At 45.9% G+C, this 16004-nt stretch overlaps 1 protein-coding gene across 4 annotated transcripts in view; it reads right to left on the bottom strand.

The window, feature by feature from the left end:
- Nucleotides 1-13281: 13281 nt before the first annotated feature.
- Nucleotides 13282-16004, bottom strand: part of ROGDI (rogdi atypical leucine zipper) — a 134763-nt gene continuing 132040 nt past the window's right edge. For all 4 annotated transcript variants that reach the window (XM_063935044.1, XM_063935042.1, XM_063935043.1 and 1 more), the window contains one exon: nucleotides 13282-14406. In XM_063935044.1, coding sequence (XP_063791114.1) covers nucleotides 14368-14406 — 39 coding nt within the window. In that variant the 3' untranslated portion in view covers nucleotides 13282-14367. The remainder of the gene's footprint in view (nucleotides 14407-16004) is intronic.

Raw genomic sequence — 16004 nt, 5'->3', positions numbered from 1 at the left:
GATAACATTGGGATATGATAAAGCGACAGCGGATTTGCACCAAACTGTCAAAGCTTTTCAGCCTCCCAGCATTCAACGGGCCTGTCCATATATCCCCGCCCCCTGGTTCAGGCATATCAGTTATTTTCTATAGCTCAAGGCAGGAGCATCATAGATGGCCCTAATCAGGCGATAAGAACACACATGCACACCCTTCCGTACAAGAAGAAAAAGGTTAGTGAGTAAAAGGATCCTCAAATCAGGTGCGTCAGGGTGGGAGGGTGGTATTCATGTGACCGGCTGTCTGCTGCCCAACAGTCACATGACCTCCTCCACCATCCCGCCGGCTCAGTATCCCGATGGTCGGCATGCCGACCAACAGGGACTATTTCCACTCGTGGGTGTCCACGACACCCATAGAGTGGGAACAGAACCCGTGGCGACCCGCCGGGATCCCGGCGTCGGTATGCTGCCGGGATCCCGGCGTCGGTAAGCTGACCGGCGGTCAGGATCCCTGTGGATTTAGGAGAAATACCGTTATCAATGGTAAGTTCTTACCATAACGTATATTTCTCCGGCAGGGTCCACAGGTTATCCACAGCAATTTAGTGGTGGGGACGCTCCTGATTAGACAGGAGAATCCTTCGCCGGAATTCAGCGTCCTGAGAGGCAAAGGTATCAACGGCATAATGTCTAATGAATGTGTTAATGGAAGATCATGTGGCTGCCTTACATATATGTTCTGCTAACGCACCACGTTGTGCGGCCCATGACGGACCTACCTTACGAGTACAGTGAGCAGAGAGATTGGGGGTCATTCTGACCTGATCGCACGCTACTGTTCATCGCAGCGCAGTGATCAGGTCAGAAGTGCGCGTGCGCTGGCGCATGCCAGACAGCCGACGGCTGTCTTAGTCTAGCGATGGCCTCTGCCTGATTTCCAGGCAGAGGAGGTCGCTGGGCGGCACGGTGGCGTTTGGCCGCCATTTTGTGGACGCGGTCCGGCCAACGCAGGAGTGGCCGGACCGTGCGGGGGGCGGGCCGCAGCGGCTGCGTGACATCACAAACAACGAGTAACTCCCGGCCAGCACGCAGGTGCTGCGCTGGCTGGGAGTTACTCTACAAGTACAATAGCATCGCCGTTGTGCGATGCTTTTTTACTTATACGGTGGGGCGGACTAGCCCTGTGCCGGGCATCCCTCCGCATGTCAGTATGGATGATCGTAACTGTGCTAAATTTAGCACAGCTACGATCAGGTCTGAATCACCCCCATTATACGGAATAGGGAGATCAGCTTGAGAATATGCTTCTGAAATCGTTATCCGAAGCCACCTCGCCAGGGTCTGCTTGTCAGCAGGCCATCCTCTCGTGAAACCCGTAGAGAACAAAGAGAGAATCTGTCTTTCTGATAGCACTGGTATGACTTACGTAGATCCTTAAGGCACGGATTATGTCCAACGATGCATCTCCCGCAGAAAGGTCCGGCCCTTGGAAAGCCAGGACTACAGATTTCTTCGTTAAGGTGGCATTTAGACACCACCTTAAGATACCCAGATTTAGTTCTGAGAGCTGCTCTATCTGGATTAAAAATCAGAAATGGAGGACGACATAACAATGCCCCTAAATCTGATACTCTTCTAGCTGAAGCCATGGCCAGTAGAAAGAGAACTTTAGCTGTCAACCTATTAAGATCCACCCTTTTGAGTGGTTCAAATGGGGTAACTTAAAGGGCCTTTAGAACTAAACTTAAGTCTCAAGGCACTGTAGGAGGAACAAAAACAGGTTGAATGCACAGTATTCTCTGGAAAAAAGTGCGCACATCCTGTAGGTTGGCAATTTTCTTTTGGAACCATACAGTCAATGCTGACACTTGCACTCTCAAGGAAGCCACCCTTAAACCTTTATCCATTCCTGCCTGGAGGAATGCTAGAACTCTGGAAACTCTGAAAGACCTAGGGTCAAATTTCCGTTCATTGCACCACTGAATATAGGCTTGCCATATTCAGTGATAAATGCGAGCTGAGGAAGGTTTCCTTGCTCTGAGCATTGTTTGAATTACCTGTTGAGAATCCTCTTGACTTCAGGATAGAGGTCTCAAGAGCCACGTTGTCAAAGACAGTCGATCCAGGTGTCTGTGAGAAAAAAGACCTTGAGTCAGTAGATCTGGACGTTGAGGGAGTAGGAATGGAGCATCCATCGACATCCTCTGCAGATCTGTGTACCAATGTCTTCTGGGCCAAGCCGGAGCTATTAGTATCACGGCATTCTTTCTTTGCTTTACCTTTCTCACCACCCTGGGTAATAAGGCGATTGGTGGAAACACATAAGCCAGATGAAAGTCCCATCTTACCGACAGGGCATCCACAAAGATCGCTTTGGGAACCTTTGTTCTTGCCCCATATACGGGAACTTTGTTGTTCTGACGGGACCATGAGATCTATCTCTGGAAACCTCCATCTGTCGACCAGGGTTTGGAAGACCTCCGGGTGTAGAGCCCATTCGTTTGCATGAATGGTGTGTCGACTGAGAAAATCCGCTTCCCAGTTTAGGAATCTTGGAACGAACACTGTAGACAAGGCTGGAAGATGAAGTTCTGCCCACTTTTATGTGTGACATCCCTCCTTCATTGCTTTCTGGCTGCGAGTTCCTCCCTGATGGTTGAGGTACGCTACTGCCATTGCATTGACCGAGCGGATCTGAACTGGTTTGCCTTGAAGGATGTTCTTTGCCTGAATCAGCACCATATACTGTATATGGCCCGGAGTTCCAATATATTATTTGGCAGGCAACTTTCTTCCTTGGTCTACTGCCCCTGGAAGTAACTCCTTCCTGACACCGCTCCCCAGCCCTAAAGACTGGCATCTGTTGTCAGAATTTCCCAATCTGATGTCCAAAAAGGTCTCCTTTTGTCCAGATGGGATGTCTGTATCCACCAGGTTAATGACCTCCTTACTTCCTGAGTAAGGACTATATAGTCTGTGTTTTTATTGTCTGATGAAAATCATTCCATTTGGTAAGGATCAGATGTTGCAGAGGCCTTGAGTGGTACTGAGCATACTCTACCATGTCGAATGTTGACACCATCAATCCCACCACACGCATTGCTGCGTGAATGGATACCTTCCAACTGTGTAGCAGCTCCTAAATACTTGACTGAACTTTGGATATTTTGTTCAGAGGTAAAATTACTCTCTGAAGACTTGAATCCAATACAGCCCCCAAGTGAGTCATCCTCTGTGACGGAACCAGAGACGATTTCGCCCAATTTATGAGCCAACCGTGCTTCTGCAGACACTCTATTGTCTGTTGCAGATGACACAAAAGCAACTCCTAAGACTGTGCCAGGATTAAAAGATCGTCGAGGTATGGAAAAATTATTATCCCCTGCTGTTGGAGATAAGCCGCCATTACCACCCTAATTTTGGTAAATACTCTGGGGGCTGTGGACAATCCGAATGGCAGAGCCTGGAACTAAAATTCTGTTGGAAGATAGCAAACCTGAGATAGCGCTGATGGGACAGGGCTATAGAAACATGTAGGTAAGCATTCTGGATATCCAGGGATACCATAAAATCCTCTGGCTCCATAGCCAAAATGATGGAACATAAAGTCTCCATCTGAAAACGAGGCACCCAAATGTACTTGTTCAGCACTTTTAGATGGAGTATGGGCCGGAATGACCCATTTGGCTTCTGAACTAGAAACATGTTGGAGTAGAAACCCTGTCTTTGGTGTGCAGGAGGAACTGGAATGATTACTCCTGACTGAAGCAATTTCTGAACTGCCTCTTGCAAAGCCTTGGCCTTCGTCTCTACCAAAGACGGGCTGGTACAAAAAAACCTTTGGGGAGGGTTTGTCTTGAAAGCAAATGCATTACCGTGAGATATCGCTTCTTGCACCTAGGCATCTGTGGTAGACTGCTGCCAGATCTGTGCAAATGGAAGAAGTCGGCCTCCCACCCTAGGATCCCCGAGGTGGAGGCCCGCACCATCAGGCTGATGGCTAAGCTTCTGTTTTAGAAGCTGGTCCTCTGGTAGCCCAATGCTTTATAGCCTTACCAGTACTGGGACTGTTTGCTGTCACCTTTTGCTTTCCCTTGAGAACGAAAAACTGGAATTTTAGGCTTGAATTTGTAAGTGGAAGGAATCTTCACTTTCTTGGAGTCTGCTTCTGACTCCAAAATACTGTTTAATTCTTTACCAAAAAGAATATCTCCTGCAAAGGGTAAAGACTCCAAAACCTTTTTGGATTCTGAATCAGCTTTCCATGTACGTAGCCAAACTGCTCTGCGAGCGGCTACTGCTGAAGCTGATGCCTGAGTGTCAATTGTACCCATATCCAAGGCTGCTTCTTCCAAAAACATTGCAGCCTGTTAAATATGTGCAACATCCTCTACTCCCTGTAAGATGGCGAATCATCTTCAAGATTGGCTTACCGAGTTTCAAAGCACTACATGACCAGGGCCCAAGGTACCTGAAGCAGCTTCTGACCCCATACTGCCCCACTCGATTACTGCAATCTGTAGATGAAGGACTTTTAGAAGTACCTAGAATCTTCCGTAATTCATCTGGGGGTCGAGCTTTTAGTCATGCGGCTTCGACTCTATGGAACTCACTTCCCCGTGCAGTGCGAGAGGCCCCAACTATAGAATCCTTCAAAAGTAGACTCAAGACTTTCCTGTTTACTCAGCATTTCCATAATGTCCCTTTAGTATCTCCATGCTTCTGAATTTTCTGAAAAGCTTTTCTGTACTTCATTATTTTCTGTACTATATTATGCTATGCATCTGTTAAGCACCTTGAGTCCTATTGGAGAAAGAGTGCTATATAAATAAAATGATTATTATTATTATTATTATTATTAGGCACACCACTGAAATAGCTGTACACCCCTGAATAGCCACGGTGCCCGCTGGGTAAATGCTAGGTACACACTATACCCGAATTGTACAAATTTCCCAATAATTGGGGGATCGGGCAGATTTCTCGTAGTGTGTGCGAACGATCGTTTCGCTGATAAATCGAGGAACTTGTACGATAATCGGTGAGGAAGGTCAATCTCAGCCACAATCTCCCAATATCCTGCCGTGTCTGAGCATTCTCAATAATGACTATATGTCCCACGTTTTTCCATGACTACGTCAGCCTCATTGTGGGCAGACGCGTACATATTCAGTGTGGTGTGTCAGCAAATCGGTTTCTTGGAAAAAAAAAATTGCTTAGTGTGTAGCTCAGATATTGGAGCCTTCAATTGCCCCCGATTGTCAGGATGACCAAACAAATCTGAGTGTGCACCTATCTGAAGGGCCTGTGACAGCGCCACCGCCCTTTCATAGATCATCCAGATCAATATATCGGTGCAAAAACAAACAAATAAAAAAGCCGGAACAAGACAGCAAGAGGCCAGGGACATTTTCAGAGACGTTCTGTGATGTGCTGCATTCGGCGTGTTCCGCTCTAAGAACTTTGGGGGTGATTCCGATTTGATCGCTCGCTGCCGATTTTCGCAGCGCAGCGATCAGGTTAAAAAAAAATGGCAAAATTGCGCAAGCGCGTCATACGGGTGCAAAGAGCATCGTTGTTGTGCACTGGGAGAGTGATTGACAGGGAGAGGGCGTTTATGGGTGTCAACTGACCATTTTCTGTGAGTGTTTGCAAAAATGCAGGCGTGTCCAGGCGTTTGCAGGGCGGGTATCTGACGTCAATTCCGGTACCTTCGTTGCAGCAATCATCACACAGAATAAGTAACTACAGGGCTGGTCTTGATTTGCACAAACTGTTTTTGTACCGCTCGGCTGCACACGCGTTCGCACACTTGCAAAGCGAAAATACACTCCCCTGTGGGCAGCGACTATGCGTTTGCACGGCTGCTAAAAGTAGCTAGCGAGCGATCAACACGGAATGAGGGCCTTTTTCCCTAATTATCCTGGCCCATCACCAGCTTTAGGGGCCCTTTAAGCAGTGTATATTTGTGGCTTAATTCCCGAAAACACCTGTTTTTGGCTGTTAACTGCAAATATTAAGTATCCCTTCAATTTATCACAGAGGCACCGCAGCAGAATCCCCCATTGCTTTCTATAGGGGATGTAATGCTGCCAGATTTACCAATATCCAGAAAGGGGACTACAGCTATCTTCAGATAGCGGTAGCCCGTTGTAGCCTATAGGCTACAGACTGGGCTGTAGTTCCGGCAGGGTTCCCCAGGAATCCTCCACTGGAAATGGCAGCTGTGCATGGCTGTCAGTGGGACCGAGTACGCTCAGAACACCTGACAGCCCCTTACAGCACACTGCATGCTGGATCATACATTCAGCCAATACGATCGCATATTGCAATGCAATCCTGGGCGCTAATATTGCAATATGCAAGGGTGTAGTATGAGTGGCCGGCAATCGGGATCCCGACCGCCGGCATGCCGGCAGCGGGGCGAGCGCAAATGAGCCCCTTACGGGCTTGCTGCACTCGCCACGCTGCGGGCACGGTGGATATTAATTCTTGGTCCAGAGGGATCATGGACCCCAAAGAGGGAGAATAGTTGTCGGGATTCCGGCGCCGGTATACTGAGCGCTGGGATCCCAACAGCCAGCATACTGAATACCACCCCACCTGCAATCTATGATAAATTACCCCTTAATCAGACCATGGGGCTTGATGTAATGGCTTGTGAGACGGCCGGAGCTCCAAGACTTCGGCCAAAAAGTCGTACGTTTTTTTTAAAGCAGCAAACGTTTAAAAGGCAAAACCAACCAGGTTTTGCCTTGTAAATGTTTTTGGCTTTTAAAAAAACTTCGGCCAAAGTCTCGGAGCTCCGGCCGTCTCACAAACCACTACATCCGGCCCCATAAATCCCACAGAATGCTAATTTACAAATACAGTGAGGGATGGCTTTGTCATAGATTGCAAAGCAACATTGGAAGTCCAAGATCCTACACCAGGAACATCATCTCCGTGAAATGTCCAGTTCCGCCTCAAAATCCTCCAAACTCTATATCTTGCTGGTTAGTGCAGTGTTTGTTTACATCTGCAGCCATTTCTTAAGCTCCAACATCTCCAAGAGCCCCCTGAGCATAACCTGCTATACATCAGAAGGACAGACGACCGAATATTTTATACCAGATTAATTTATCGTTGAACCTTTGCATCGCCATGAAAATGTCAACACTTTTGTTTTTGGATGTCTCCTCTTTCTATTTTTAGCTTCGATAAATTGGTGCACAAATGGCAGCATCTCCAGCCGACACTCCGAGCAGACCCAGCACCTCACCCCATCTCCAGCCGACACTCCGAGCAGACCCAGCACCTCACCCCATCTCCCCTGACCCAGATCAGCAGATTGGCACTGATCACTGAGCGTTTGCTGCAGTCATGTAAGTCTGGGAGAGACCGCTGCTTGAGAAGTGTAAAGTGAAACATTAAGACAAGCGGAGATAAACTGAAAGGAGCAGAAAATGTCATTTAAATTAATCCATAATTCAATAACTTCATTAGCCATCACGCTGCACCCATCAGGGCCTCTGGCTCATACAATTTTCTGCTGTTAAAAATCAATTTCAACTGTATAAAGGCAAAGTCTCTGTTAACCTTTTAACCACTGTACCTAGAAAACATTCAGTGTGATCTGAGAATATCTTCAAAAACTGCTTTCACCAGCTAACTGCCTTCTAATTGCTTCCAGGTTTCAGACAAGTGAAACACTGCTCATCATTGTAAAATTGATTGGATGAGGGGGATAGGAGTGTGGTGGAGTTAGAATGTAATATTTAAGGACAGTGAAACAACGGTGACCTCAGAAGTCATGTGTTTGGCGAAACGCGTTTGATTACAAATTGCGCTGTAGCACAAAATGTTCTTACTCTTCTTACTTCTATTTTATTTAAGTTAGTTCGTTTTCTATACCACTGTAATCCTCTTACTAGAACACCCTGCAACATTTACTCTGACCGTACCTATTCATATAGTTACATCACATACAGTACATCCCTATACCAGTCACATACCGCAATGTTACTATAAGACATGCATCCCCACATACACAAACCTCCTCTCCATTATACACTGGTATCCATAGCCAAACACGGTCTATTCTCTATTGTTTTCAAGACACACTTGCTAACAGGATGCAGCTAGCATCCCGGTGGTCAAGTGACCAATGGTGGAATCCCGACACCACTACCGGTGCCAAAATGCCAACATCCCGAAGGTAAGGGGACCTGTGGCGGTGTGGGGGGAGGGGGTATAGGGTATGGCACTAGAATGGGGGTTAAACGCAGCTGCCACCCCCCGGTGTCTTAGCCCTAGCCACCACCCCAGGAATTCTGAAGGTCGTAATGTCAGTGTCTGTCATGTGACTGCCGGCATCCAGACCGCTGGTCACATGCATCACACCCCTGCCAACACATGCAGCCATAAAATGGAAATGTGCATTGCCGATGGCAAGGGTTTTCTGCTTATAACAACCTGTCAAATGGCAGCGACAGTTTGTTTCTGTATATTAAACAGGTTATTTTGGGCAGAAGTCCTAACTGAAGAATCAGGAGTTACTCTGGTAAGTTGGTGTATTTGGCATGACAGACGTAATGTTGTTTATCAGTGGTTTTACCAGTTTGGTTTGGAACAGGGTAGGGTAATTTAGAACACAGCACTATTACTGTCCACTAAACCTGTGTAACAAGTGTAAAGGACACTACTGCTGCAATCCCTAGCAAAGCGATGCCATGGTCAGAATATCTCGACATGAAACACTCATCTACCACAGAGTAATGACATTTTACTGAACTACATGTACCTGAATCAGGACCTAGGGCTGCTGCCAAGCTCACAGCTAGAATGTGCAGACTGCATATTGGAATAAGCACTATGAATGGGAAGTCCTGGATAAATGTACATAATGTGTCAGTATTGGGACCATGGTGTGGGGCCCCCTGGGTTGGTGTCAGTATTGGGACCATGGTGTGGGGCCCCCTGGGTTGGTGTGGCCATGCTGCTCTGGGACATTATTACTGTAACACGTAACCTTACACTTTTTAGTACCTAAACTGATTTTTGCTAATGCAACACTTCACCCTATGTACTACTTCTCACCATTGTAACACTATTCGCACATAACTAATACTTATTATTGTAACACTTTTTAACACTTAAATTGCTACATCTCACTAATTTGATACCTTGGGTCAGTTGGGTTGTGCTAACTCGGGGGAACCAGTGCTCCAGACTTGTACCTTAAGAATGTTGGGGAGCCACCTGATGAGGTCACCTGGTCGCAGTAGGTGTGCCTATATTTCTGGCCAAAATTTTGCAAAGTACCTCAATTTTACACCATGTTAAAGTGCAGAGTTTCCTATAATTGTTCTGATTATCAGTGTTCTTAGTACTGTGTGCACCTGTATTTCCTTGTTTTCTGTGAGGCTCACAGCTATAAAATGCGTGAACTGTACCGCAAAGTCCGACTGCCAAGCAATTAGTTTAGTGCACATGGCTGTAGTAGCCATAGCTCGTCAGTTCATTTTAGGGCATACGTTTATTATGTTACTTTTCTGGGCTATTTAGAGACCAGTAGGTAGGACATTGTCAATGTGTCCTATGTGTAATTGATCTCTGCATACTATTGATTACTGCAGCGTTTCTCAACCTCAACCCTCATTTTCCCAACAGGTCCTGCTTTGCGGACTTCGGTCTGTGGAAGCAGGTGGGATAATTACTGATCCAGCAACATAGATCAACTCACCTGTGCAGCCAGCTGGAGATAAGCCCCTCTCATTTCCCTGTAGATGCTCAGATTCACCGAGCAAGTTCCCATAACGGCTGCAGCCGAACACGGCAAAATCACTAACCCTACCCGTTGTGCCTACCAGGCTACAGAAGCCGACAGAGGTAACAAAGAGATAATCTAAGCCAGGGGTTCTCCGCTCTAGTCCTCAAGTGCATCCAACAGGACATGTTTTCAGTATTTCTTTAAACATACTCAAGTGTGCTGATATATTTTGCTAGGTAATATCCTACAGATAGAAATCCTGAAAACATGACCTGCTGGCAGTACTTGATGATTTATCCACAGATGTAAGGGTTGATGTGTCAAGCAGTGAAAACAGTGGAGAATTAGACCAGTAGGGAAGTTGTCCACAGCAAACAGCTTTGAGGAAAAGTTGATCAAGTACATTCTATAAAATGTTAGGTATAAGCTGAGTGGTTGCTATGGGTAACGTTCATTCTTTCACTACTTGATACATCAACCCTCTAGTTTGTAAACTCCTTGGGGGAGACCCTTAACAGCCTTTGTTATTTTATGCAAGCTGAATAAAAACCATGTTCTGGGATACTCTGGATTTACTTTACTTGTATAAAGGTGCTGCGAGTAGAATTAGATTTGATTGTAATATTACAAAGAGGTTATTGCAGCATTTCTAGATTCGTTCATGTATTGGCAGTCATGGTTTTCATTACTGAATGGGATTAAGGGGGACATTTACTAAGCAGTGATAAGAGCGGAGAAGTGAGCCAGTGGAGAAGTGGACCATGGCAACCAAGCAGCACTGAAGTAACATCTATAATTTGCATACTATAAAATGGTACAGAGCTGCTGATTGGTTGTTGGGGAAATTTCTCCACTGGCTCACTTCTCCGCTCTCATCACTGCTTAGTAAATGTCCCCCTAAATTGGCTCTCATTCTATTCAGGTTTAGATAAGGACAATGGAAGAGCGGAGGAAGATTATGTAGTTAAAGGCGCTACGCTAGGTCAGATAATAGCGGAACAATGGTCTGGACCAGATAGCGGATCATGGGTCAGTGTGCGATCCAACCGCAAAAAATTAGAAAAATGATGCGGGCGCAGAAAATGCGATCGCCTCTGCCCGTCAATAAGGCAGAGGCGGTCGCAGGGTGGGTGGCAACGCTCCCTTTCCAGGGCGGAGATGGAGCGTTGCGGCGCAAATGGGGGTGTGATTACGGCGGCTGCGTGACATCACATGCACAATGGAAACATGGCGACGGGCCTCCTGCAGGCACATCTAAGCTGCGATCGCAAATTCTGCTTGTTGAAGGGGGGGAGGCGGCAGTCAGCAAGCTGGGCGGCCTTGTCCAGTGATGGGTGGCCCCTAGCATGTGAACCAAAGGGAATCCTTACTGAATTAGGCCCCATATCACCGACATCAGCATATTACACTTATCACAAGCAGGGACTAGTATGTATGTACAGCCAGCGTGGCACTAGAACGCAGCCCTCTGCTGTGTACAGGTGTAGGACCAAGGGTTTGTATCCAGAAAACTTCAGCTGAACTGGAGATTTAAATGGCACTGGCTGATCTCGAACGCAGCTCACACAGTAGATGGCTTTGGTTGGTCAATGTGATGACACTGACCAGTATGTCTGGGCACAGAATACCCCATATGATCTGAACAGAGCATGGATTGGGAGGAGACCAGTGTTAGAGGAAGAGCCACTTTGTGCAGAAGAGAGTGACTGGCATCTTAAGGGGTAATTCAGATCTGATCGCTGGGCTGCGTTTTTTGCTGCCCTGCGATCAGATAGTCGCTGCCTACAGGGGGAGGGTAAAATCGCTGTGCAAGTGTGCGATCGCATGTGTTGCAGAGCTGCACAAAAATCAGTGTGTGCAGTGTCTACGCAGCCCAGGACTTACTTATCCAGTGTGATGAAAACAGGCTGATCGGGGCCGGAGCGGACGTCACACACCATCCCTGAAAACGCTTCAGCCCGCCTGCGTTTTTCCGGACACTCCCTGAAAACGGTCAGTTGCCACCCGCAAACGGCCTCTTCCTGTCAATCGCCTTGCAAACGCCTGGTCAAATGTATTCTTCACGGCATCCCGTCGCTGACCGGCGATGCCCGTTGTAGCCGTCCGACGCATTGCGGTGCATACATAGTTTAAAAGCGCACAGCAGCAATCGGATCTGAATTAGGCCCTTAATCCACTTACTCAGAATGCCACCTGACTACTCCTGCGACCAAATGGTGCGCTGATCTGATCCGCTGCACATAGATAGAGTACAGGTAAGGCGCCAAGTAACATCGGCGGGTTCTAAAATCCCCCTTAATGAAAAGTTGCATTAATAATAAACCTATGGAAAGAATGCTTGCGTAATCACTAGGGGAAAGTACAATCATAAATCAATGGGGGAAGGACGGACGCATTGGCATAAATTGCTAGCGGAAATGGGGACTTTTTTTTCTTTTCTTTCAATTAATCCAGAATATTAAAACACATAAACCTGCGATTTCCTAGATATTTCTGTTTCTCGCATCTAGGAACATAACACTTTTAAGGTTTAATGTTCTATAACCTTCAGGGAAAGTACTCATTAATAAATATTTGGTGAACTGTAAACTACCCTCCAGTGCGACGCATTACTTTCCATAGTTGCTGAAATGCAAATGGGTCCTTGTTTATCTTGACCTTTAATAGGATTAACTGAGACTGGGCTGTCGGATTTAATCTCATGCTATAATGACTTAATCCCCTGCTGTATTGTATTGCAGCTGAGAACAATAGATGAATGGTTTATGTAAATAAACCATGCTGTGCCTAGGCGCAGCAAAGAAGTCAAGATAACCGTGGACCCATCTGTAGGCAGATGTCTGTGTGATAGTGATGAGGCTGCGAGTGAGCATCTGAAACGGGACTAATTGTTCGGATAGTGGGAGAAGGTGATGTATACACGCATATGGTGACCATGAGAAAGTCAGACAACTTTACGCAGAAGCCTATTATTGCACAGACTTGTTTTTATTTCAGAACATTTCCAGCACACTATTTACAATGGAAGAACACAAAACACGCACTCCGAATAGAATGGACGGTGAAAGCTATTACAGAAAGCGCTGACGCAAACCAGCAGCATTACAGTCCGTTTGTTCCTGTTGCTTACGTACAAACCATACAAAAGAGAGTGCTCTGCATTAGCCAGCAGCCACAGCAATACAATGCTAAGATGACAGACAAGTGATACAAAGAGGTAGAACAATAACAATGTGTCAAGGTGAAAACGGCAACACCCAGATTAAACCACAGATATGAATGGTTTCCTTTTACGGTCAGTCCTCTCTGAGTACTGAACAATATCACCAAGACACAAAGCAAGAGAAAAAACTAATTGTATAGTGCCATCAAGTGGCAGAAAAAGCTAACTGCAGTTTCTTCTTTACATATCCACAAGTCAACAGCCAATGAGTGTCTAGCGCAGGCATGTCCAAACTGCGGCCCTCCAGCTGTTGTGAAACTACGTATCCCAGCAAGCCCTGACACAGTTTTGCTGTCAGAGAATGCTAAAGCTGTGTCAGGGCATGCTGGGATGTGTAGTTTCTCAACAGCTGGAGGGCCACAGTTTGGACACGCCTGGTCTAGAGTCTTCTCTTCTACTTCAAATATTTTGTAAAACATTAATATGTAGTGCACATAATGCCTCTAGTAACAAAGTAACTATATAGTGTAGAAAAGTCACATTACAGTGACCCCTTCATTTTTCTCACATAATTATACTACACGCTGGTACACTTTTATGCAATTTAAACATGAATTGCAGTGCCTGGGCTCCCGCTAATAAATATACGTGTTGCACATTTAAAAACAACCAGCTGGATTGTTCTTATTTTCTATGTATTAAATCTTCTTACTGTAACTTTATACTGTGACGGCCTCGTCTAAATACAGTTATAATAGGCAGGTCCTCACCTAATATCTGACAGAGGACACACTGGTATTGATTAGGAATATCTAGTCTGTTATCTGAGACCTGATTATGAATATATGCTTGAACACCCTACTGTAAATTATATCCGATACACACAATCCAGAGCACAAAGCAAAGATCAGGACGATTTATCTTCCGGCAGGTAACGGTGGTTTACACAGAGATCGGACCATCAGCCACAAACTGGAGACGGAAGTTCTGGACGTCGCCCAATGACGTAACGGTAGTGCATGAGTAGAGTATGGTTACATATGTTCCGTGCAGGCTCATCTGGTCATCCTCATATAAAGAAGATTAAAAAAACCTTGCCACGATCATCCTCCTAAATTGGTAAACTACTGCCCTTGTGGTTCCAACCTTTAACAAAGGACACACAGACTATCCATTCAAGGGAGGGACTAAATGCCAAATATACATCAAATTATAACATTCATGCATTATGACCCAAGTTCTGGTTTGCCATTATCCAGGTACGGAATGTGACTTGTCACTGGGGCGTGGATCCCAGGAGTCCGATTTCCTACGGGACATAAAGAGTCCTCCAGCCAGCAGCAAGGTCACAACGCAACGTTGTCCATACTCCATACAGACACCAGCACCCATCTAGGATGCCTCAATCCTCTGCCCGTGAAGACCATACGTGACTGGAGGCAGAGGACGGGGAAGGACACCGACAAGCTTACTATGGCCTGAAGTTCCAGTAGCTGGAGAAAATGGAGATCTGTAAAGGAAAGAACGTTATAATGACGTAGTGGCACAGACAACAAATGGCTACAAGACCTGTTGCATTTGGAAGCAATGAAGACGTCCTCCGCAGAGCAGTAATTACGGGTTGGAGCTGACATGCCAGTGGCCGGAACCCTTACCGCGGCATCCCGCTGTTTAGAACCCCAACAGGGGTTGGGAAGGAAGCTAGTGATGGATAAAAGTGGAGACGTGGATATAGCTTATCTAGACTTTAGTAAGGCTTTTGACACTGTTCCACATCGCAGACTGCCAAATAAACATGGAAGTTTGGGCTTGGATACTAGGACTATTGACTGGATAAGATTTTGGTTGCAGGATAGAAAACAGTTGTGGTGAATGGAGTGCATTCACAGGAGAGTAATGTTACCAGTGGAGTACCCCAGGGATCTGTACTTGGACCAATGCTTTTTAATATCTTTATTGTGACATTGCAAATGGCATTAAAGGTTAAGTATGCCTTTTTTTGCAGATGAAACAAAGCTATGCTACAGGGTAGACACACCAGGTGGGGTAAAACTAGAGATGAGCGGGTTCGGTTTTACTCTGATTTACCCCGACTCTCCTTATTGGCTCACGGACGTCACATGTTTTGGTTAGCCGGTAAGAAAAATCCAGAAAAAAAGAACTTGCGATAATTCTGGCATTAAGAACCGAGTAAATCCGAACCCGCTCATCTCTAGGTAAAACAAATGACTGAGGATCTAGGTAGACTAGAGGGATGGTCAAGAGTGTGACAATTACGGTTTAATGCCAAAAAGTGCAAAATCATGCACTTGGATCTCAAAAATACAAAAGCTAAATACAGTATTAATGGCACTATACTGGGAACTACTGAGGAGGAAAGGGATCTAGGAGTCACTATTTCAGATGACTTAAAGGCAGGTAAGCAATGTAACAAAGCAATGAGGAAGGCTAGTCAGATGCTTGGCTGCATTGGGAGAGGAATCAGCAGCAGAAGAAAGAAAGAAGTAATAATGCCACTGTATAGGTCATTGGTACGGCCTCCTCTAGAATACTGTGTTCAGTTCTGGAGGCCATATCTTCAAAAGGATATTAATACATTAGAAACTGTACAAAGAAGGGCAACTAAAAATAAGAATTTACTTACCGATAATTCTATTTCTCATAGTCCGTAGTGGATGCTGGGGACTCCGTAAGGACCATGGGAATAGCGGCTCCGCAGGAGACTGGGCACATCTAAAGAAAGCTTTAGGACTATCTGGTGTGCACTGGCTCCTCCCCCTATGACCCTCCTCCAAGCCTCAGTTAGGATACTGTGCCCGGACGAGCGTACACAATAAGGAAGGATTTTGAATCCCGGGTAAGACTCATACCAGCCACACCAATCACACCGTATAACTTGTGATCTGAAACCAGTTAACAGCATGATAACAGAGGAGCCTCTAGAAAAGATGGCTCACTACAGCAATAACCCGATTTTTTTGGTAACAATAACTATGTACCAGTATTGCAGACAATCCGCACTTGGGATGGGCGCCCAGCATCCACTACGGACTATGAGAAATAGAATTATCGGTAAGTAAATTCTTATTTTCTCTAACGTCCTAAGTG

This window comes from Pseudophryne corroboree, chromosome 7 (assembly GCF_028390025.1).
Source record: "Pseudophryne corroboree isolate aPseCor3 chromosome 7, aPseCor3.hap2, whole genome shotgun sequence".
Lineage (NCBI taxonomy): Eukaryota > Metazoa > Chordata > Amphibia > Anura > Myobatrachidae > Pseudophryne > Pseudophryne corroboree.
Note: the sequence above shows the minus strand (reverse complement) of the source record. Positions and strands in the feature narration are given on the sequence as shown.